General features: G+C 43.3%; 1 protein-coding gene across 1 annotated transcript; it reads right to left on the bottom strand.

Annotated features, from left to right (window-relative positions):
• Positions 1 to 13,932: 13,932 nt before the first annotated feature.
• On the bottom strand, positions 13,933 to 21,252 carry OSR1 (odd-skipped related transcription factor 1). Its single transcript, XM_048937512.1, has 3 exons — positions 21,166 to 21,252; positions 15,050 to 15,742; positions 13,933 to 14,518 (listed from the first exon to the last, which is right to left on the bottom strand). The coding sequence occupies exons 2-3, from the start codon at positions 15,694 to 15,696 to the stop codon at positions 14,383 to 14,385; spliced, it is 783 nt and encodes a 260-aa protein (XP_048793469.1). The 5' UTR covers positions 15,697 to 15,742; positions 21,166 to 21,252; the 3' UTR covers positions 13,933 to 14,382.
• Between the last annotated feature and the right edge of the window lie 850 nt (positions 21,253 to 22,102).

The raw sequence follows: 22,102 nt of genomic DNA, 5'->3' as shown, positions 1-22,102 counted from the left end.
ATCTATCCAAGACATTAATGCTAGATTCTCTGGAACTCAAACCTCTAGTCTGTTATTTACAGTAGGGTAAAGCAATAAATGCACATATGCAAAATGTAACTCATATTCCAGCCAGCCTTCACAGACATTGTGGCTACAGAATACAAATAAAAATTAAAGTAGAATGTTTCTTATTTACATATAATATAGATGAGCATATGAATATATGGATATAGAATATATGAATATATATGTGTGTGTATATCAATAAATATAAAAGCTTGTAGTGAAAATTCCATTGATATTAAAGTATTTTATCTCTTATTTTCAAACTGTGTTTTGGAACGAAGTCCTGGATGTGGATATTGACTAAAGAAATTCTGAAATATTCAGATTTGACTTTAAACCCTTCAGCATGATCACGATTTTTGCTAACAGGTGCTGTTAGCTATTTATTTGACCCTTGCAAGGCATTCATTGATCTGTGTCTGGAAATAAAACAAAGTAAGACATTTCTCTTCTAATTTGCTGCCATGAGATGAGCAACCAAACACCACCTAACTAACATGTGAGTGCAGTAATCCAAGCTCTTCCACTGCTGCAGACTCTTATTCTAAAAGCTGTACCTCCTCCTGCCAAAAGACCCCTTTCTGTAATTCCCCAGTTTCACAAGAATAAGGGCATGATGCAAATATGTTCAAGTCCAACTTGAATCTGACTCAGTTGGAATACGAGAAGAGAATAAACTGCCACCCACACAGTTTGAAAGCAGGAAATAAAATCCAATTGTTTCATTTATGTATATTTATTTCAAGTATCTGCATTGTCTGTCACCAGAAAGTGGGTATCTGTGGTACTCTGGGGAAAACTGTGCAGTTTGTTTTGAATAGAAATATCCTTTTGATTTTTTCATTAATTAATATCTTTTAGCCAATATTTCCATCAATTTTGCTGGAACAAATATTCAGAGACATCGGATTTGAAGAACACATATGTAAGTATTTGTGGAACCCTAAACTGCAAAAATATTCACTGGAACTATTACTCACACATCTGATCAAGAAAAAGGAATAGTGCCAGGCAGTCAGTCCAACCAGTGATAGTTTGAAAAGCAAATATTGGCTGTCTACAAACAATTTACATAGCAAACACCATCTGGACAACATAAGCAGCTTAATACTTTCAAATAGCAAATACTGTTCATTAGTTTGACTAATTTAATGTTATGCTTAAAATAAATTCTGAATATACTTTTCAATTTCTCAACTTTTGCCATCCTTTGGCTCCAGTCAGAAATAAACACTGAGCCAACAAGTATGTGGCTTGATATGCTGCAGGTATAGAAACATCAATAGTAAATGGAAACAGTGGATAGACTGAACAGAGTTGTGATTCATTTTCCTGCTGAACCTGGATCAAAAGTGCTATTGATTTACACATCTCTTCAAGGCACTACATGTAGAACACTATCTTCAGGTGGGCAGATATGTGACCATTATTACCATGAGCTGTTTCCACAATGAAGAGATTTTTTTAAAAATCAAGAAAAACAAAAAAAAACTTTGCAATTTGGAATATTATGAGATGGCCTATACTATAAAGTAGCAGAGAAGTCTTCAGTACAATCAGCTCCTCATACGCCTTATTTTAAAGCAACTCCAGTTTTGCAGCAAATTCTCCTCCAATAAATCATTCCTGACTTCACTTCAATAGAATACGTGGAAGAGTTAAATCCTAAATTAACCTCTTCCATTACTTGGTCAGCATCTGGGGGGACTAATCCTTCCCAAGATTTAAAATATCATGAAACTATCCATTAGACAGCTGTAAAACCACTAACCTTCACCACCTAAACTAGGAGTTCCCCACACTTCACATAAATGCAGCCAGGGAGAATCATAGAATCATAGAACGGTTTGTGCTGGAAAGGGCCCAAAGGATCATCAAGTTCCAACCTTCCTGCCACAGCTAGCGTTGCCAGCCACTAGACCAAGTAGTAGATCAGATTGCCCAGGGCCTCATCCAACCTGGCCTTGAACACCTCTAGGGGCAGAGCATCCATAACCTTTCTGGGCAGTCTGTTCCAGCACCTCACCATGCAGACACCTGTTCATATGTGCATATTCAGGAGAAATTCCTGTCATCATCAATGCTGATTGTCATGTATTATCAACAGGACTAGGTAATTCCTGACAGCAGCACTATAAAAAAAAACCAAAAAACTGATGCACATAATTTTGAAAATGCCTCACTTAGAATATCTTAATCACCTTCCAGTGTGCAAGCATGTTGGCTTTTCAGACTATTACATAAGCTCGTAAAGAGTGATATGGTCAATAATGCAACTCAGTTTATATCTTAAGACTTCCAACAAGAGTAAATAAAAAATAAAGATTAAAAAAAAAAAAAAGAGAGAGAAAGAAAGCAGAAAAAAAAAAAAAACCAAACCCTAAAATAATGAAATGAGCTTTAATTGAAGCATTGCTGCTTCAAAATTAATCAATATTGCAGAATATTGCAGAATTCACTTAATTGGATCATTTATTAGAACCCTGGTTGGATTCTTAGACTTAAGAAGAAAAACCAACCAAACTTTTTAATCAGAAGTATCAAGAGACAGGTTAAAATTCAGGATAAGTTGATTTAAATGCCCTTTTTATGTCTACAGGAGGAAATACGAGAGTATTTTTCATAGTGCTTAAATCTCCAAATGTAGTGAATAATTTCAACATAAATACTCTTAACTATATTTCTGCATATCCTTTTCTTCATTTCTATTGTGTTTTCTGTTTCTATAAATATGCAAATTGTTTCTACATACACATTTCAACCTTTCTGCAAACCACTCACTTTTGATCTGTTTCATAAGATACATTACCTGTGTTCCAAGAAGTTATTCTGCAATGAGCTTTTGGCCATGAATTAGAAAAGCAGCTTTTTTTTAGGGCTAACGTTAAGGCATTTATTGCTATATTAAATCAAATGTTTTTAATTTCATGGTTTTGTTCTTTCATATCTAGAGAACAAATAAAAGAGAAGGCAGGGCGGGGGGGGGAGAAGTCTCCTCTGAAAATCCTCACTCATCACATGTAAAAATGAAATACTATTCATAACAAGCACTGCTATCTTTTGTGGTCAATTGAGATTTTCAATTACCAGTTCAAGCTAATAACAAATAAGCTTCCTTTCCTCAAACAAGCCTTCCTCAAAACAAGGGACAGCATGGGAAGAAAACAGCGTCTGTGAGCTGTCAGAATTCTGCAACTGTTTTCATTTTCAACAGTCTTAATGGAGAGTACAAGAGAGTATATCGGAATTGTAATGACAGTGAGGTACAAAGCTTTCCACATTTCAATTCAGTTTCTGAATTTTATACTGGCATAAAATCCAAGTGCAGGAACTAAAAAAATGGGTGGTATTACTTCTCATACCCCTATTTGACACCAGGGCTAATTAATCTTTTGCAATACTGCACCTTTCTTTCTCTATAATTAGGTTCTCGTTACAGTAGTTGCGTGTTGTTGACTCATAAGGCTGAATGTCTGAATTAGGATTTGAGTTCAATATTAGAGCTGCTGTGCCACAGCTACCTCAGCAGAGAGTGAATGATGCTAAATGCGTACTTGCTTTTATATTAGTAAATCGGTGGCATCTATTTATTCCTAACAAGACTGTCTTGTTGACCTAGTTTGCTCATTAAATTAAGGGAGGTTGGAGAACCTAAAAAGAAAATCCTAGAGAGAATTCACTTCTGTGCCTACTTGGTTAGATCACTAAGTCCTTTTACTTTCATTTCTTTTCTCCTGGCTGAATAACAGGATGAATTTGTTTTAGATTATTTTCCTATTAGCTAAAATTTCCCAGAGGTTCCTGGTATTTGCATTCAGCTATTTCGGTAGCAGATATAACTTTGTACTGAATACACCATCTACTGAAATGATGAAGTCTTAAGGAAATCAGACACATGTTCCTTACAGATGTTTGACCTAAGGCATACTGGAGTTGCCAAATCCACCTTTGGGTCACACTCTTCTCCATCTGGAGATCCACAAACATTGGGCCAAATGAAAAAAGTGATTTATAAACTGGGTAGCCCTACTAAAGTCAACTAGCAATCTTGAATTTAAGTGCCAAAATCAGTACTGTAACTGCTAAGAACTTGCAGCCAACAGACTTCACTTGGGACTTTCTGGCACGCTATCCCTGAAAACTGGGACACCATTAGTTTGGTGCTTACATGGTAAATTTAGAGTTTGGCTTTGGAGTACTGACTCTTAAATCTATATTCACACCTCCAGGTTTAGCCAATCATCTCTTGATCATTTGTCTTCCATATTCTCTTCAGTAGCTGGAACAGCTCACAGAAATACAGCAGGACTGCACACATTTACAGCCAGAATGTCTGATTGGTTGCTTGGCCTTCGGGTTGCAGGCAAATAAGCTTTCATGGATAGCTTTTTTCACTTGTTCACTGCTCAGTCCCTTCTGACGTAACAATTTGTTCCCAAAGGACTGCCAAAACAGTAACAAGAGCTTTGCCTTGATGAGCAACTTTATATATGTTCCTTTTTCATTAGCAAGATCTCCATCCAAAGGAACCTGCACACTACGTTCTTGGAGAACCAAATAGTATGTGACACCCACTTGGGACTGAAAAATTTATCTCATGAACCTGACAGGCAACCGTACAGTAGATGTTTCTCCTTTATGATCATACTCAGAAGTCACAAAATTCCCAGTAAATATAAGATCTCACTTAAAAAAAAAAAAAAAAAAAAAAAAAAAAAAAAAAGAAATCCTTAAACTGTAATGTTCCAGAGAACAAAGGAGGAGAGTCTTTGAGTAAATGGTACCAAGCACTGAGTCCCCCCTGTTGACTGTTTTATTTAGATTACAGTTTTTTTCAGAAAGTTAGTCTTATTTCCGTAATGTGATAATCAGGCCGATACCCATTAAATGGAAAGGTTCTGTTCCAGGATGAAGTACTCCATCTGCTTTATCTTCCCTTTTTCCTCAATTGATGTAGTTTATTTCTTTATGCTTGATAAATTACATATTTGATTAGGCACATTGGAAAGTCAAGGAAGCTCTGAGCCTTCCATTTAAACTCTTCCTTTGCGATGCAGGAGAAAGGGAACTTGATGAAAACACTCTGTCACTGGATGTTCTTCCTTTCCCTTTTCAAAAACTCATTTTTCCTTTTTGCAGCACTTTGAAATAGGCTTATTAATCCGTTGAGGGAAATAAACAGCTGGAAGTAAACATTTCCCAACTGCTGGAGAAACACTAACTGTTTCCTAAGCTGTATCCAAGTGGCCACCAAAAAAATGCATAAGGGAAAACCAGTTCTTGGCCTGGATCTACATCTGTGCTAATGAAGAAGTCCACAGTAGAGGGCTAGTTGAGTCATTCTTCTTTAGCGATCACCAAATATCCAGACTCTAAATTATTTGTTGGTTGCTAAGACCAGAAGCCAACAGTGTGCTCAGTCCTGTACATGGCAGTCTTCAACACACAGTCTAAATCTGGTATATCAACAGTATCCAGAAACTCACTGGATGATCAATAGACAGCCATCAATGCTCTTGGTGAGTGGTGCAAGCCAGAGCTGTTTGTAAAGTGTTGAAGAAGATATTTTCCAAGAGACCTGTGTTTTAAAGAAGAATCTGAAAAAGAACACACAATAGGCACCACAAAAATTAACCAGCAGTTCCAAGGAAGTCAATGAAAGTCATTCTCAAAAGTGTGTGGATTCCATATTTTATACCCACTCTGCCATAGATTATGTACTTCCTAAGAACGCTGATATAAGCCAAGAAACAGTCATGTTAGGAAACAGATAAGAAGAACCTATAAGCACAGACAATATATATTGCAAATAATAAAAAATTTACCATTTGAAGGGGAAAATAAATAATTATTTTGGGTGCAATAAGGAACTTCTGTAAAGTTCAGATCAATAAATTCTGAAATAAAAATGCATCCAGTCCAATTAGCTGTCTATGCTCAGTTGAAATGAAACCCTCTGCACTTGAAAAAAGTCCATCGTGAAGACCTCCTGATAGTGCAGCCAGACACATTATGAACATATTCCAGTCATACCAGATCAGGGTCAGACTGGAAGATTCAGCAACATGTGGCTGCAGGTGGTCTCTGTACACAGATGAGACAACCAGCACAGAAGTCTATGAGATAGAGATGGCTGTGCACTGACCTGAAGCCCTGAAGTGGCCTCAGCAGCCTATGCAAGCTTGGAAAGAAATGTGGATATGTGCTATTTGTGAGGGTTGAGTGTGGAATTAATAAGAGGGGAAAGTGCCTGGAAGAGAATTTTACCGAGCAGAGGAAAAGTCTAATTCCCTACAAAGTTATGTACCACTGGCATTCTGCTTAGCGTGTTCCTTCCTCTGGACATGTATCTGACCAGTCTTATATAAGGCTGTGGTGGGTAACAAAGGTCAACAAGGGTCATGAAAATGCTCATCATTATGTATTAGGAAGTTTTCTCCTCTACCCTCTGAAACCATACCTGAGACTTTTTTGTAGCCAAGTGGTGGAAGTAAGAAAGAAAAAAATCAAGTTGGAATAGAATCAATGGGTCTAATGTTGTGAAAAATAAAACTGCAGCTGCAGCAACATTTGGGTAAATTAAAGAGATGCTGAAGAGTCAGAAATACAAATTAAGAAATTAGATAGGCACAGTAGCAATTCTAGCAGCACTGAAGAAGCAAAAGGAACATGGCAAGAAGTATTAACATATGGTGATAAAAAGGAACAGTCTTAGAAATAAGGACTGAAGAATGAAAAGAGACAAACTATATTTCAGAACTCTGGTACAAGCTGATATATCCACTGGAAAGAAGACAAAGTGCTAAAATAAAACATAAATTAAATAAAGACAAAACGTGTCAGTGGGACTCGGGAATGTAGGTTCTGTGACTCCAATAAAACCAACAGTAGGCTCCATTCTCTTCTCACAGCTTCTGCTGTGAAACTAGAATAGCTCCACTTGATTCAGTCAAGCCCAGCTGCTGAAAGATTTGAACAAGCTTATAAACTCAGATGTTATTTTTTCACACAAGTAATATTGAAAATCAAATGCTATTACCAGCACCAAAGAGTTAGCAAAGACAGAAAGCAAGTGGCAAACCAGGAAAATAAATATTACACTCATCCCTTGAGAAACAGTTGAGGTGCCTCTTGGAACTACAGCACACATTAGGACTAACAGTTCAAGTTGACACTTTCCCTGTGAGACAAAAGAACATACAATCAATAGACCTTGTAAGTTGGGTAACTGATTAGTAGTGACAAACTCTACATACAGACAGTAATCATTGTCATTGAAGAAATTCTTGCTTTGTTTTGTTTTTTAACAGCTACTTTGTTAGGAATATATACATATGATATGTATATATATATATATAATGCTAGCAGAAATATTTCATAAATGTAGTGCAATACTAGACCCAAGTAAAACTATCAAAACAGAAAAAATCCAAACATTTTTGCTAAACCATATGCTTCACTAATAAAATGAAGGCATACTGCCAACTAATATTTACCAATTATCTCCTGCTTCTATAATCAATAAAACTGAATATATATGCATATATGTATGTATGTATTGGTGTGTGTATGTATGTATGTTTACATACTTTCAAATTCTGATGTATTTCCTCAGAGTTTATCAAGAGTATCCCTGTATATACTTCTTGAACTTATTTCTCTGTACTTTTCAGTATTAAGTCTTGATTCTAAAACAACTCAAACAAACAAACAAAAAAAAAAGGCATTAGAAAGTTGACAGAACGAATGTACAAAAAAGAATATACTCAGACAAGTGCTCATATGGATCATTTGATATATCATTAAATATAGAAAGATCCATCTGAGAAATAGGATACAATCTCTTAGTTTAGTGACAGCAACCATCACTGAAAGGTTTTATCAACAGAAGTAGAAAATTTATTTTCCCTTGGATCTTGTAAATCAAGAAATAGATCTCTGCTAAAGACTGCTCTGGTGCAACCATGAACAACTTCTATTGTTCATTCACAGAAGAGAAAAACCTAATGCCTCCCAATACACAAACCATGTTGTGAAAGTCTGGATATTTTTAAATTATTGGCATGTGCATGCAGAAGATCAAGAGTATTCTGTTGCTCATGTAAGAATAAATCAGTGACCAATCTTGCTGTCACCTTTGTCATCTTTCCAAGCTTTCCATTTGCCTGTGGTCATCTCCCATTCAAAAATGCAATACCAATGAAAATGCAATGCTAACAAAAATAGAATCAGATCTTGGTATGCACTAAGAGGTCTTAAATAGTGTACTTTGTCCAAGGGATAATGGATTTATATTTGAAAAGCACTCAAAGGTCACATACAGAAGAATGGATCTTACCTCATTTGAGTCATCTAAGGCTTAGGCAACAGCTCTAAGTAATTTTGCATTCCTCATACTGTCAACAGAGAGAGGGGCCCTCCCAAGGAAGATTCCCCAATTCTAAAACTACGGCTTTAGAGTTCCTCTCATCTACCTTGGTGGAGGAAGGGACATCCCCTTTGGTAATTTCCCATGTTCTCATCAAGTGTAGCTGACAGTGGAAATATATAGTACCAGTGAGCTGTCTAAGGGGGGATGTGAACTGGAAGTGGCACAGCTGTATGACTATGACATGAATTCTAGAATAACTATGCCCAATGAAGGGTAGAACCAAACAACTCCATCACAGTACCATGCTGAAACTTGCAAGCTTTGTGCTAATATTTACACAGAGTGCTGCCCTGTGTTGTGTAAACACATCTTCTGGGTACCCATGGCACATTCCTGCATGGAGCAGTATGAACAAATACAACATTTTGTTGAAAGCTGCCAGTATTTTGGGGTGGCTGAAACAGTTTTTTTTTTTTTATATTCAACTGGATGCTGAGCACATTTCAGATGATAGTCTTAAAGGGAATAGTCTTAAACTGAGACGGGGGAGATTTAGGTTAGATATTAGGAGGAAGTTTTTCACACAGAGGGTGGTGACACACGGGAACAGGCTGCCCAAGGAGGTTGTGGATGCCCCATCCCTGCACGCATTCAAGGCCAGGCTGGATGTGACTCTGGGCAGCCTGGTCTGGTGGTTGGCAACCATGCACATAGCAGGGGGTTGAAACCAGATGATCATTGTGGTCATTTTCAACCCAGGCCATTCTATGATTCTATGATCCTTAAGTTTAAATGAGATAAATCCAACTGTGCAAAACAGGTCAACAACTTAGCTTGTATCTCCACATCAGAAATGATACTTAGCATGACAAGGAATGCTTCCTTCACTGCTGCAGATCTCTGGGCAGTTAAATACGCAAGTGGCCAAACTCACTCATTGTAAAACTCAATTGACTTCATTCAAAAAGCTCCTATAAAGATCAGTGATGTCATTGGAGTCCCACTAGGGGTGATTTTGGCCCATGCCATTCCTCCTGTACAGTCACTGGATAAGAATGTAGGGAAGAAATGTGTGCTGGGCTGTAGGACTGCATTGCTCAACAAATCTGCCAGGACTGAAAAGGAGTTACACATGAATATAAACTTGTCTTGCACGCTCTATTACATCTCTCAGGTCAGCCACTACTTTCAGCTGCCCAGGTATGAATTGGCATAGCTCCTCTTGCTTCAGTAGGATTGAGAAAGAGTTTATACAAGAATGTGTCAGGCCACGTGGGAGCAAAGGGAGCAACATTATCCCCACTTTGCAGATGACAAAAACAAAACAGGGAGCTGATGTGGTTTGCTTCATCTCACAGGTGGTGACAGAGGTAGAAAAGGTATTGAAAGTCAAGCACTTTCAGCTCCTGACCACTTAGGCCTCGTATTCCTGTGATATATATTTGTAATTTCCCCCTCCCCATCTCCCTTCTCCCTGCCACAACCCCATCAGCATTTTCTGTTGCCACACAACTGGGAAGCTGGGATTAATCCATCCCCGGGGAAATGGGATTAATATACAACTCATGTGGAACCTTTAAAAACCCAATGATTTGTGGTCCTCTTCTCAGACACATATGTATTCCACAGCTGAAAAGTCAGTGTTCACTGTTCCAGTACACATTCTGAAAAAGGCTTTTGCTCTCTTCCATGAATGTACACTATGAAGACCCCATTTGACACAGTTTCTTCCTGAATCCAAAAGAAGAGCTGACTGTGTAGAATCAGGCCCTTGCAGAGCAACAGTTTATGGGCAGAAAAAGAATGACTGGAATGCAAAGGAAAAAAAAAGAAAAGGGGGGGAATGAAAGAGAGAGATGTGCCAAGACATCTTTACATTTTCTCCTGTAACTGGTAATGGTTAAAAAAAGGAAGATAGAAAATGGGGTTTCCCTTGTAAATCTTGCAGTAACAGACAACCATGCCCTGGTTTTTACTCTTGCAAACTCCCGTTCAGTGATTCTTTTTCTGATGAAAATGCAAAATTCAAAGCAACTGTGGAAACAGAATCAACTCTCAGTTGGCAGACAGAGGCCTAAGTAAATTTTATTCACTGCATGATTGTCAAATTAAAACACATGCAAAGAGAAAAGAAAAGGGGAGATAATTAATCATTTTAATTATTTGTGATCCTGATTCTAAAGGCACATCTCCCATATATTTCTCTTCATTTATTCTAGGGTTAGTAGGAGTTATCTCTTCTGGCTGTCATGAATCACTGCACTGATATTGCCTAGCAAAACACAAAACACTGGAAGAAATAGGCAAACTATTCACCAGTGCAGCTGAGAAAGTGACCAGAGTGATAGCCTTTGTTTGCACGCAGTAGAAAGTGGCCTTCTGGGAAGAGGAAATGGACACACATCTACATTTAGTATAAATGATGTTAAGAGGCTGTGTGTGCATCCTGTGCTCAGTATGCCTATGCAGTTTTAATACATCTGTAATTCTGATTATGACAGTTCTGGTGTGTTGTTTTTGGGGTTTGTTGTTTTTGTTGTTGTTGTTGTTGTTTTATTGCACATAAAAATACATGTCCAGGGAAATTCTTGGCAGGCACATCAGCAGGCTTCAGCTATACAAATGAAATGCTTCTCATGCCCAGCTGGGAGGAGTGGCTTATCCACCTCACGACCCCGCGGTTACAATGGTTCCCAGGGCTGCCGCGGTTTCTTACCTCTCCACGGGTGTTTCGTTATCCTGGTGTTAAAGAGATGATGGTGTGACCGTGGGAAAGCCTCAGCGAAGTGACCCTCCCTGCGTTCCCTCCTCCCTCCCTTCGGACCCTACTCGGAGGGCCGCCTCGTAGTCACGATCCTTAAAATACTGACTCCGAGCGACAGAGCCCTTCGCTTTCCCATATCGCTGCCGGACCCCGCGTGCGTGCCGCTGCCTTTTCTTGCTGCATAAATGACGCGAGGAGATTGCAGGGAGAAGGGGGGGAGGGGGCTCAGCGGGGGCCTTCTCTCTGTATCTCCCTTTAGAAGAAAGGAGAACGGCGGGGGTTGGGGTGAGCTGCTTCTCCTTTAGGCTGGCAGCCAGCGCCGTGGCAGTGCCCGGAGCTGCGCACCCCTCCTCGGACAGGCACTGAGCGTCGCGCGTCCGAGCCGGCAGCGCCGTTCGCCGGCGGCAGGAGGAGTCCGCTCGGAGAGCCGGCGGGCGCGAGTGCCTTTATCCAAGGGAAGCTCCGCAGGCACCGGCTGGCGCGGCGGAGAGGCGGCCGCTCCCGCTGTGCTTTGCGCAAACCCTTCGGGGACCGAACACATTGCAAATTGTACGCTCCCCCACCCTCCCTCCGATACACGAGAGAACGCGGCCCGACTCGGCTCGGCAAAGAGCGAATGGTTTTCTGCTCAGGATTCCCCTGGGGAGCGCCGCGCACATCACCGCGCTCGACTCATGGTGGCTGCTATTCGTTGTCGGAGCCGATTCCGGCTTCCTACAGGTTTGGGGTGACTCCCCCTACACACACTCCTTGCTTATTCCGAACAGTTGGTTCTCAGATGCCTTTTAAGACAAAACCAAAAGCCTTTGCGCGGATTGGAAAGCGGACGGCGATGGGAAGAGAAGGGAAAGCGAGCTCGCTTCCGACTCGGGTTCCCACAGCCTCCAGAACTAGATGTGCCACCTCGGCACCCTGTGCTTCGCAATGGCCTTTCTGTGCTGAAGGTGGACTCTGCAACCCGTCTTACAAGTGCATCTAAATTAGCTACGATGTGCTCGAGTCGGTGTCCAATTAAAATAATACCAGTAATAATGATAAAATAAAAAGCGGGGAGAGAAGTTTCTTTCCCCTCTCCCCTCCTTACGTTAAGAGAATTAGAACCACAACTTTTCTCCTGTCGCAGATAGGATTCCTTGACCAAATAAAGAAATATCTTCTTAAAGCGGAGCGGAGAAAGGGGAAAGAAACCGCTTTGGATGGGGCGGATAGCTTCGGAAACGCGAGAGGAGGTCCGCTGTTACTTCGGACGTGTCACCGTGCTCATGTGCAAGACGCTTCTCTTATCTCGGGACTCTGCCTTGTGACGAGAGTGGAGGGCTTGGGCTTTGCCGAGCAGACGGGAGAGAACGACCAGAGGCTCTTCAAAGGCTCACGCGGATGCCCCCTCTCTGCGCTCTCTCCCCCGTCTCGATCCAAAGCGGTTTCGCTGTGGAATAAACATCTCTGATCTAAGACAGCTGCCGGGAATCTAAGGCCGCCCCCAAGAAGGGTGAAGATGCGACTGAAAAAATGCCCCAATTCCCGACAAGTGAAGGGAAGCGGGTGCGAAGGCCGCTCTGCCTGCTGCGCCTTCGGGCTGTGTAAGCGCTAACAGTTCGCCCATTATTCATCTCATTTGTGTCATAACACCTCTGACACCTCATCTTATCAGCTAATACCTAAGATTCAGTTACCCAAGACGATTTTTTTTTTTCCATGCCAGCAGCATAAAGATTTGACACCCTACGGATCTGTTTGCTTTTGTGAGCCTTTACAAAAAAAAAAAAAAAAAAAAAAAAAAAAAGGTGGGGGTGGGGGGCGGAGGGGGTAGAAAAAAAAAGGAGAGGGAAAACGTCTGGGTAAAGATCCTGAGCTTCCGAGGTCGTTAGAAATAAGCTCTGAGGAAATACTGAGATCACTTAGGAAAACAAAAAAAAAGTTCTGAATACTGACAGAGGCAGTTTGATGGGGGAAGAGACTCGAAACCAAATGAACACATAGGTAATCCGTGCAGACTTGCCTGTAAAATAACGATTTATTTTAATACTTAAAAAACAAAAAAAAAAAAACAAAAAAAAAAAAACAAAAAAAAAACAAAAAAAAAACAAAAAAAAAAAACAAAAAACCACACACAATCCAGTGATAAATGTCAATTACCAATAATCAGCATAAAGTGCCAAACAGCCATACAACTTTTTTTTTTTTTTTTTTTTTTTCCTTTTAATAAACAAAACTTACTGGAATGTCTCTTAATTTGAATACACTGTTCAGAAAGCCAGCATTTTAGAAAAATACGCTCTCAGGTTGAGATTTGTTCCTTCTCATCAGGACGCACGAAGTACCACGCAGACCACGTTGTGCACAGTTTGATGCATTGCCGTCTTTCTTCCCTTTGCTTTTATTTTTCATTTTTAAATAAGTCCACAAGTGACAAACCTCCTTGCAGCATGCTTAGACCACAAGGCAAAAAGAAAGGTCTCCACGTCCCAAGGACACCGATTTGTCCCAACACTGGGGACCCTCAGGTTTAAGTCCTGGATTCATTTTCCAGCACGTTATAGGACTCCTCACTCAAGACATCTATGATCATTTCCAAAAGTTATTTTTCTTCTTTCAAGAAGACAAAGTAGCAAACAAGATTTGTGAGTTGCCCTTCTCCTTGTCCTGCTGGTGCTATGATGAGAAACCAACACTGCAGTTCTTAACCATCTTCTGGAATTCTCTGTATTTCCCGAAGTGTAAAAATAATAAGCTTTATACAGTCAAAAAAAAAAAAAAAAAAAAAAAGAAGTATAAAATAAGAGTTTGTTCTTTTTTTTTTTTTTTAAGTAATACTTTTGGAAGTTACGAGTTGGGAGGGGTCAGGGGGATCTGCTGGAATTTTTTTTGTGGGGGACTTTTTTTGTGGGTATTGTAGGTTTTTGTTTGGTTTTTAAGGAGATTTCTGTCCGACACGTGAGCACCACCTTTTGGCATAAAGTTTATCTAAGCCACACATCTAGCACTTTCTGTGTCATTCATGCATGTTTTAAACGCCAAGTAATCTTTTCATCCACAATTTAAGAAGTGAGCTTCTTGGGGAGATTTTGCTCTTTCTAAAGTACAAACAAACAACAAAAAAAAAATGCAAAGTTCTGTGCTCCCATCCTGACAGTTTTGTTTCTGTTCTGGTTTTGGTGTAAAATCTGAAGGGCAGGAAAAGTTCATAGAAGTCGGAGCTTCAGCACTTAAGTTTGGCAGGTTTCAGTTCCTTTACTTGCGTGTGCAGTGTCTTGTGGACAGCTAGTGTTCTGGACTGGCAAAATCCTTTCCCACATTCTTGACACTTAAAAGGCTTTTCTTTAGAATGGATATATCTAGGAAGAGAAAAACAATCAAGATGTCAGAAACAACTGGCCTGAACTCAGCACTGATAGAAAACACTCCAGAGATTTTTACAGCTACCACTAAGACCAAGAGTGCCGGAATGCAACACTCTGGCAATCAGCTTTATGTATGTGGGCAATAAGAGAGGGGTGCTAGAGGCACACAAGGGTCTTCTGTAGGGATAAAGTATTTCTGACTAACTTCAGGATCACAAGGCTGCCTGTCTTCACAGAGTGATCACAAAGGTAAAGGCTACGGGGATGCAAGCAGAAAATGAAAATGTCTGTGGAAGCTGAGGAGATTGTACAGGTCATCTTTGTAGGGTGGATAGGTTTAACAGGCTTCTCCTACAAGTGAGTGATCTGAGCTTCCCTACCAGCACTGCATAAAGAACTTAGGATGAGCAGTGCTGCCCAGCTGGGGACACGGCCTTTCTTACAAGTATGACTGCTTTATGACTGTAGGTGGGTTACCAGGAAAGCACAGATACACAAGAAAAATGGACAGGAGAAGAACTTTACCTGTGGTCTCTCAGGTGATCTTGTCTTCTGAAGGCCTTATGGCATATGTCGCATGTGTAGGGCCGTTCATCAGTGTGGGTTCTTTCATGGATCAAAAGGTTGTACGACTTGGTGAAGTGCCTGCCACAGAATTTACACACAAATTCCTTCTTGGTTTTGGATGGTAACCTTCCCCGGGTGGGTTTCTTCTCCGGAGAGAGTTTAGTCACCTCAAGCAAAGACCCCAGCCCTGGCGGGGAGCCCTGGCTATCCACCTGTCCCAGTTTAGAGTGGTCCTCTTGTGTGGCAGCCACTGCTAGGTTGGCAAAATCAAAGCGGGGTTTAGCTTTGAGGGTCATGTTAGCAGCCTCTTGCTTGGGCTGGATGACATGTGGGAAGAGTGGGAAGGTGGGCAGCTGGAACCGTGCATCCACCAGGCTCGATACGCTGGGCACTTTGGAGAAGGAGGAACGGGGCAGATGCATGGCCGGGTAGCCCAAAGTCCACTGGTGCAGGTGTACGGCGTGCAGGGCGCTGAAGCCATAGAGGTTGGAGAGGTGGTCAGAAGGCACAGCGGGCAGCCCGTTGAATGCTTGCAAGAAGGAGTAGTTGGTAAGCTGGAGGGAAGGATGGATAGGCACTGGGGCCGGCAGAGTCTTACTTCCCATGGTGGCCACTTAGGAGGAGGATCTTGGGAACAGGGGAGGAAAAGATCTGGAAAAAAAGAGAAGAAAAAAAAAAAAAGAAAAAAAAAAAAAGATGTGGGGAGAAGAAAGAGAGATGGATTTATATAAAGTTAATAGCAAAAGGAATTTCTCACTTCGTTTCTTATTAATGCCCCTCTACAAAGACGCAGGAGGAGATTGTCTTGGACTTGGAGCTTGGAGAAGTCTGATCATCTCTTGACTGCAAATGCATCCACATGGATCTCAGAATCTCCTTCTCCCGATCCCTCACACAGCAACATCATGCTCCATCCACAGACATTTCCCTCCCCCCCACCTAAACAACAGCATCATGTGCCAAGAGTGCCCCTGATGACCTTCCACACAGGGACAGCGAGGAGATACCTATCAGCCCTTCTCAGCCTTTCTAAAATGATGGGATATTGTTCATTCAGTCTGCCCTCCAAAACTGCCTTCAGCCCTCACTGCTGAGGAGGTGTGGGATTGAGTTGCAGAGAGCTTGCTGCTCCAGGTCTCTCACCTCTTCATGGTCTGCCCTCAGCCCTCTGAATCTGGGCTTGTTGGGTACTCAGAACTGCTCATACTCCCTCATTCAAACAGATAATGCCCTTAAAGTTTGTTGGTTGTTCTTTTTTTTTTTTTTTTTTTTTTTTTTTTTAAGCAACAACAGCAAGAAAAAAAAACCAACTCCCTCTATATACCACAAAAAGAAATGGGAAAAGGCTGCATCTGGGTGACAAAACTTCAGTGCCATTTGCTCTCTCTACAGGGAAGTGCCTGGCTTCCAGCCCATATCCCAGTCTAGGCAATTGCTTAATTAAAGCCCTTCACAAGGGAAAAAGGCAAGGGCTGGAGGGACTATTCCTGTGCAGACACCCAGCCCACCAGCTGCAGGGCCACAGTCCTTCTCCAGGCTGAGTGCCACCACTTTGCTCTGCATTTCAGGGTGCTGCCAAGCCCCCAGCCTCTCCTCCAGGCCAGATCCCTTCTCATTCCATCCTACAATATGGAGGGGAAAATGCTAACAGACAGCAATATGGAGGCACATCTGGCCCTGCCTGCAAACTGAGCCCTCAGCACTGTCAACCATTTGGCAGGAGATGCCTCCGTAGGGTTGGCAATGGGGATAGAGCTTCTCCTCTTTGTGTTGTGAGAGAGCACCCAGAGCTTTTGGAGGCATTGTAGCCCTGCACCCCAAGGATCCTCTTTGTTCCACAGCTCGTAGGTTGTTCTCACTCCACCCAGAAAATCCCACTCTGGGATTTTCTCTCAGCGAGAATCCTTTCCCTTATGATCTCCATAGAGTGCACATAGGGTACTCCTAAGATCACCATAGGATCTACATAGAGTCCTGTAAGGTGTCCTTAAAGGGCTCCTGAGTCCCTTAAGGATTCCCACAAGATTCACACAGGGTCCCAACAGGACCCTATGGCATTCCCATGTGAAGAATGAAGCTTCTTGGAGAAAAAGAAGCAGCAAAGTGCTGCAGAGCATTAATTGCCCTCCTGATCTGGGGAGACAAGGGAACAGGAGGCACGCTGGTGGCCAAAGGGTCTAAGGACCAGGGAAACAAATCTGATTTATACGTGGGCAGTTGCCCGGAGCGAGATGCTGCGGATGGGAGGGTGTGAGAGTGAGAATCTTACTCTGAGCAGCTCTCTATGCCAGGTCCACCTTTCACACCACTCTACATAAATCAGCGGCAGGAAGAGAGAGCCAAACCGTAGAGGAATTCCATCGCAATGACCCAGAATAAGAGAGGGTGAGATTTTGCTTTTTGGCTTCCCCCGCCTCCCCCCCATCCCTTCCCCAAATTGCAGGATTCATTTTGCATAGTGGCTGATTTCAGAACCAACACATTGAATCCTCCTCCCTCTCCTCTTTGTTTTATTTATTTATTTCTTTAACTATTTAGGGCTGGCGATCCAACGGGACCGTTGTATCCTTCGGCTGGAGAAGAGCTTTTCTTGTTCTTAGCGCTGCCCTCACGCTAAGGCATGTCCTCTCCCCAGCACAAATGCCTCCAGCGATGACCCCCGAGAACAAAACAAACGGAAAACCCTCTGGTCCGGGTACCTGCAGTGTCTGTTTCTGTTCATTACAACGGCTCTGCGTCTATTTTCCTGGCTGGGTACTCCCAGATCCCTCAAGCATGCAACATGCAATTGCAAAAGGAGTGAGTTTCTGGGCTAACTCAACTGCCTTACTTTGGATTCACAGAAAACATTTAATTTGGAATAGGAAAGCACTAATCTGCTATGCGGATTTGTACTGGTTGTTGCCGACAAAATTAATAATAACAATAATAAGTCTGTTTCTATTTTCCCAAAGAAGAAGGGGGCAGAAGCCAAGCAGCGCAGTGGCAATACCATCCATTGCCCTCGCGGTTGTTTTTTGTTCGCTGGAACAGTTCTGTTTCAGGAAAATAGAAGAGTAAAAAAGGAGAAATAGGAAAAAAAATAAATAAGAAAAAAAAGAGGGGCAGAGAGAGAGAGAGAGAGAGGAGGAAAGGGAAACGAGATAGAAGAAGCAAACGGGAGGTGGGAGCAGAGCGTTCACGTTACTACGAGTTTCTTGGCCCTTTTCCAGCAATGTAAGCTACACTTCTGCTCTGTTGCGACCGGGGACGGACAGAAGCACAGACGGAGCGCGGAGCATTTCATAGTGAGGTCCCTTCTTTTGGGACATCAAAGCGCGTCCCAGCGCGGTGACTCCGCTCTCCCGCACACAGATCACCGTTTCTTTGATTTCTGTGTCACCTCCACCTTTCCTTCTGTTCCGTGTAAACAGATCTTATCAGGCCTTTTATTATTATTGTTATTATTATTTCCTTCAGAAGATCCCACGAGCGCTTTGCTTCAATTCCCCCAACCGTAATAAAACAGTGCGAGGGTTTTGTTTTCTTTTTTAATTCTAACACAGAGTCGCTCGGTGAAGTAATTGAGACCAAACCACCGTGTTCTGCCTGAAACAAAACCCACTCGTGCCAAGATAAATTTATCCTGCACAAATAGGATCATAAACTTGAAAGCCTACATCTGCCTCCAGCTTTCTTACCCTTTGTCCTGTTTGAAGATACCGTAATGCTATTGTCCAGTTGCCATTGTTTTAAGACCGTTGTAAACCTTCCAAACTAAATTCTACCTCTCCTATGCGAAAATAATAATAATAATAAATAAATAAAAAGGAAAGTAAGGAAAAGAAAAAGGAAAAACGGAGCCGGTAACACAGCAAGAAGCGAAATTAAATGGATTTTGAAGTAACCCCGTGGCCAGGCGATATTTTTTCCTTTCTACCTTGAATTATCAATTTCCGATGTGCCCTTTGAAAGGGATATTTGTTATATTAAATACCTGACCATAAATAATGAGCTTTGTTAATTAGTTCCACATGGGAGAGCGGCGGAGGTAAATTGCCCTGAGAACGTTGCTTATTTTTACAAACATGATAAAGTAGCGGGCATAAAACGCTGCATTCTTGGGATAGCCACAAACTGGATCAGGTTCATCTGTCAGGAAAAGTCGCCGCTTTCTGATCCCTTTCAGGTCCGGCATTCAGGTCCTTTCGGCTCTATCGCGCCTCTTGTGCGGCGTTTTGCCACCGGGTCTCCGCTGCTTCGTCCCTCTGCGGGACGAAGCTTTTCCTTCCTATCAGTTTATGCGAGAAAATGGAGCTTACAACTGTATCTGTATTTGGGAAAGTAACTAGAAAGGGAATGAAACGGCCCTTCGGCTCCGCATTACCCGAACGCTGTGCTCCGGGGGAATAAAGACCATTGTTCAGCGCAGATTAATTCGAAGCATTAATGAAGTGTGCAGAATCTATTAAAGCGGGTTTATTCGCGGCTAATTGAGCGTGAAAGAGTTAATTGCTAACATTAATGAGCACTGGAAGGGCTCAGTCAGCATGTGCCTTGGATATCTCCGCTCGATCCTTATAAAATCATCATTCACATTTTATCACGAAATCGGTGTTGACAAGTTTCGCCAGACCACCACCGCGAACGCTGATGAATGCGGTGGATTTCAGCCTCGCGATAATAATACGAAGCGGGGTTCGACCGCGGTTCCCCGGGGGCAGCTTTCCACCCACCCTCCCCCCCCGTCCAAAGTGACACAAACTCTCCATCCTTTGGGCCTTTGCGGGCGGAGCGCAGCCCCACGCGGGCAGTGGGAGCGGGGGGGTCCGTAGGGCGGCCCCGCTGTGCGCTCCCTGCAGAAGTGTTTAGGTTGCTTTGGGAGTTCTCGGTGTTGTTAAAACAACCCTCCACACACACACACACACACACACACCACGCGTGTCTAAAAGCCCCCATACAGGAGTCAGTCGGGATTTCTCCCCCGAGAGAAACGCCCTTCCTCTCTCCCGGCTGCAAGCGGCGTTTCTGCCCTCCGTACCCCTCCGCTTCCGCGGGGTCGGGGGTTAAACCCTTCGGGGTGACACCGTCGGGGCACAGCCCTGGGACCGGCCGAGAGCGGTTCAGCCCTCCTCGACCGCCCGGTGCAGCGCCGGGCACAACGCGTTGCGGCCGCTCCTCTCCCGAGCGCAGCGCTGCTTTGGGGACGGCCCTTTGATTTCTTTTCCAAGCGGGTTTCGGACGTGCTAAGCCTGAGCCCACTGTGCACCTGTCCGAGACACGGCTCTCACCCCCCGCCCTGCTTACGTTACCCCCGCAGATTTCTGCTGAGCTGCAGTACGCCCGATTTTTAGTAATTTCCTTCCCCAAAAGCCAGAAATAACAACTATGTTCTAATCCTCGGCTTTACACGGACACTTCATAGGCTCGGCCTCGAGGGGAGCCCAGTTTCTCCCTACACTGAACTTGTTTTGGTCCGTTCAGACAGTTATAAACATCGGATTCATTTCTGCTATGGCCTTGGAGAGAAACAGAACGGTTCTCAGAGCCTGGAACTCGAAAAGTTGAGCAGAAAAGAAAGACAGAGAAAAAGAGAAAAAGAAAAAAAAAGATAGAAAAAGAAGAAAGAGAAAAAGAGAAAGAAAGTAAGAAAGTAAGAAAGAGAAAAAAGAAAGAAAAGGACAGACGAGAAAGCAGAGAAGCCGAGCGTTCAAACCCATAAAGTACTATCAGACCTCTGGATTGCTCTCGTTGTGTCATTTTTAGCTTGGATTAAAAACACAGCTTTCCACGAGGGGGGATAAACAGCCCCGAGAGGGGAAAGCAAACCTTTAAATAGCATCAGAACATCGAGCCCCGTGTGCGGGCTGCCCCAGCCCTCCGCCCGCCCTGGGGAGAGCGTCCTCCTCACGTGAGCTGCAATGTCCCCAGTGCTGCTGCACCATCCGGAGTGGATGGGGAGGGTGAGGAGAGAGGAAAAGAAAGAAAGAAAGAAAGGCGATAGGGAGAGAAAAGGTGTTCGGATCGATGAACGCGACCCCGAGACTTGGCTAAAAACAAAATAACAAACGAAATGAATTGTTCTTTTTATTTACCTAATCCCGATCTGTGCTCCACCGCTGGCAGCAGTTAAAAGATCCCGGGCTAAATCGGAGTTGGTGAAATAAAATAATAACGAGGAAAAATGAAGGGAAAAAAAAAAAAAAAAAAAAAAAAAAAAAAAAAAAGTGAGAAAAAAAAAAAGTATTAAAAAAAAAAAAAAAAAAAAGCGGGGCCGTGGGTCAGTGCCTCCACCGGCCTCGGGGGCACAGCTCCGTCCCCACACCCACCCCACCGCTCTCCACGGCCGGGCCGAGCCGGGCCAGGTGTCCAGGTGCTGCGGCTGCCGGAGGTGTTCTCCCTCCCGGCGCCGTGAGCGTATGCCGCGGTACGAACGCGCCCGGGAGTAGCCGAGCTCAGACTGAACAGATCCCTTCCCTGCAGCCTCCTCCTTATTTCAACCCCCCCTCCCTCCCCGTTCCCCCTTTCCAACCTCCCACCAGATTTCGGGCATGCGCAAGCGGGGAGAAAGTTGCTGGCTGGGAAGGAACAACTTCTCGAGCTGCTTCTCCTGCAAGCAGCAGCCCGGGGCTCGCAGCCCACAAACGTGTGATCCCGTCCCCTCTTCCCGCCCCCCTCCTCTCCTCGGAGCGTCTCCCCGGGCTCCCCTCCGCTCGGCCGTCCCCGGAGGAGCGCTATTCCCGCGGGGCTGAGCGCAGCGCTGCGCATTGTAAAAGGATGGGGATGGAGGAAAGCAGACCCTCTCCCCGCGAGGCGCTGTGCGGTCCCAACTCCGCATCTCCCCGAGGGTCTGGGCTCTCCGAGGAAGAGAAAACGTAAAAAGAAACAGCCCCCCTCCCTTAAAATAATAATAACAAAGCGAGGAGGATGGAGGGAGGGGGGGATCCGCTCCCTCTAAGACAATTCTAGGGGTCGCAAAGTTGTGCACCCTGGAGGCGCCTACCTGTGAGATGTCTACACCGCTGCCCCACT

The sequence above is a fragment of the Lagopus muta genome, chromosome 2, assembly GCF_023343835.1.
Source record: "Lagopus muta isolate bLagMut1 chromosome 2, bLagMut1 primary, whole genome shotgun sequence".
Lineage (NCBI taxonomy): Eukaryota > Metazoa > Chordata > Aves > Galliformes > Phasianidae > Lagopus > Lagopus muta.
This window is presented reverse-complemented; position numbering and strand designations above follow the sequence as displayed.